The sequence below is a fragment of the Eurypyga helias genome, unplaced genomic scaffold, assembly GCF_000690775.1.
Source record: "Eurypyga helias isolate BGI_N326 unplaced genomic scaffold, ASM69077v1 Scaffold44099, whole genome shotgun sequence".
Taxonomy (NCBI): Eukaryota; Metazoa; Chordata; class Aves; order Eurypygiformes; family Eurypygidae; genus Eurypyga; species Eurypyga helias.
In genome coordinates this window covers 4,181-4,963 of record NW_010270891.1, presented here as the reverse complement: position 1 = coordinate 4,963, position 783 = coordinate 4,181, and the positions used below count along the sequence as shown (strand labels likewise).

At 46.7% G+C, this 783-nt stretch overlaps 1 protein-coding gene across 1 annotated transcript; it reads left to right on the top strand.

Annotated features, from left to right (window-relative positions):
• The first annotated feature begins 293 nt into the window (after window positions 1-293).
• On the top strand, window positions 294-560 carry SPTSSB (serine palmitoyltransferase, small subunit B). The gene has a single exon (XM_010158620.1). The coding sequence runs from the start codon at window positions 318-320 to the stop codon at window positions 558-560; it is 243 nt and encodes an 80-aa protein (XP_010156922.1). The 5' UTR covers window positions 294-317.
• Window positions 561-783: the final 223 nt, after the last annotated feature.

The window sequence follows — 783 nt, the reverse complement described above, 5'->3', positions numbered from 1 at the left end:
ACCGCAGAATAAATAGCAAAACCCACTCATAATCAGAATGCAAGAATTGCGAGTGCCCACTGATACAGCCTCAAAAACTGCAAGCAGCAGCTGCTAGAGCTAAAAATTGTTTTCCTGTACTCCAGGGCAGCAGAGGCTGGTGATGGCCCTGATGCCTTATTTCTGTTTGAACTCTGGTTTATGTAGCAATTACATGTGGTATCAACCTCGAAATGATGGTCACCACAGCATTTTTTAGTTCCAGGTCTTTGCGCTGCAGCTGTAATTGAGACTTCTGTCGTTACAGGCCGTCATCTCAAAGTCACTGAAAGCTGAAGATGGATATCAAGCGTGTGAAGGACTATCTCTACTGGCTGTACTACCAGTACCTACTGATCACCTGCAGCTATGTGCTGGAGCCCTGGGAGCGGTCCATGTTCCACACCGTCACCGTGACTGTCTTCGCTATGGTGCTGTACACGGCTTACGTCTTCGTCCCCATCCACGTCCGCCTGGCTTTGGAGTTCTTCTCCCAGATATTTGGAGGCCAGCCGGAAAGCCCGGTTTCTGTCATGAACTGAACTTGGCTGAGTAGCAACTAGCAGCTGTTGCAACTTGCGAAATGCAGTGTCTTCTCCAATTTTGTGTATTTATTCTGAAGCAGTTTTGCAGTTATGAAAGTACCATTTTTTCTTTAAAAACATGGCTTGCGTAGTTACCATAGCTGAAAACCAGAATAATGCACCGGCTACCAGCTGCACAGTCCTTGTTAAATGAAACACAGGCCAGCTTTCGCTGTGTGAA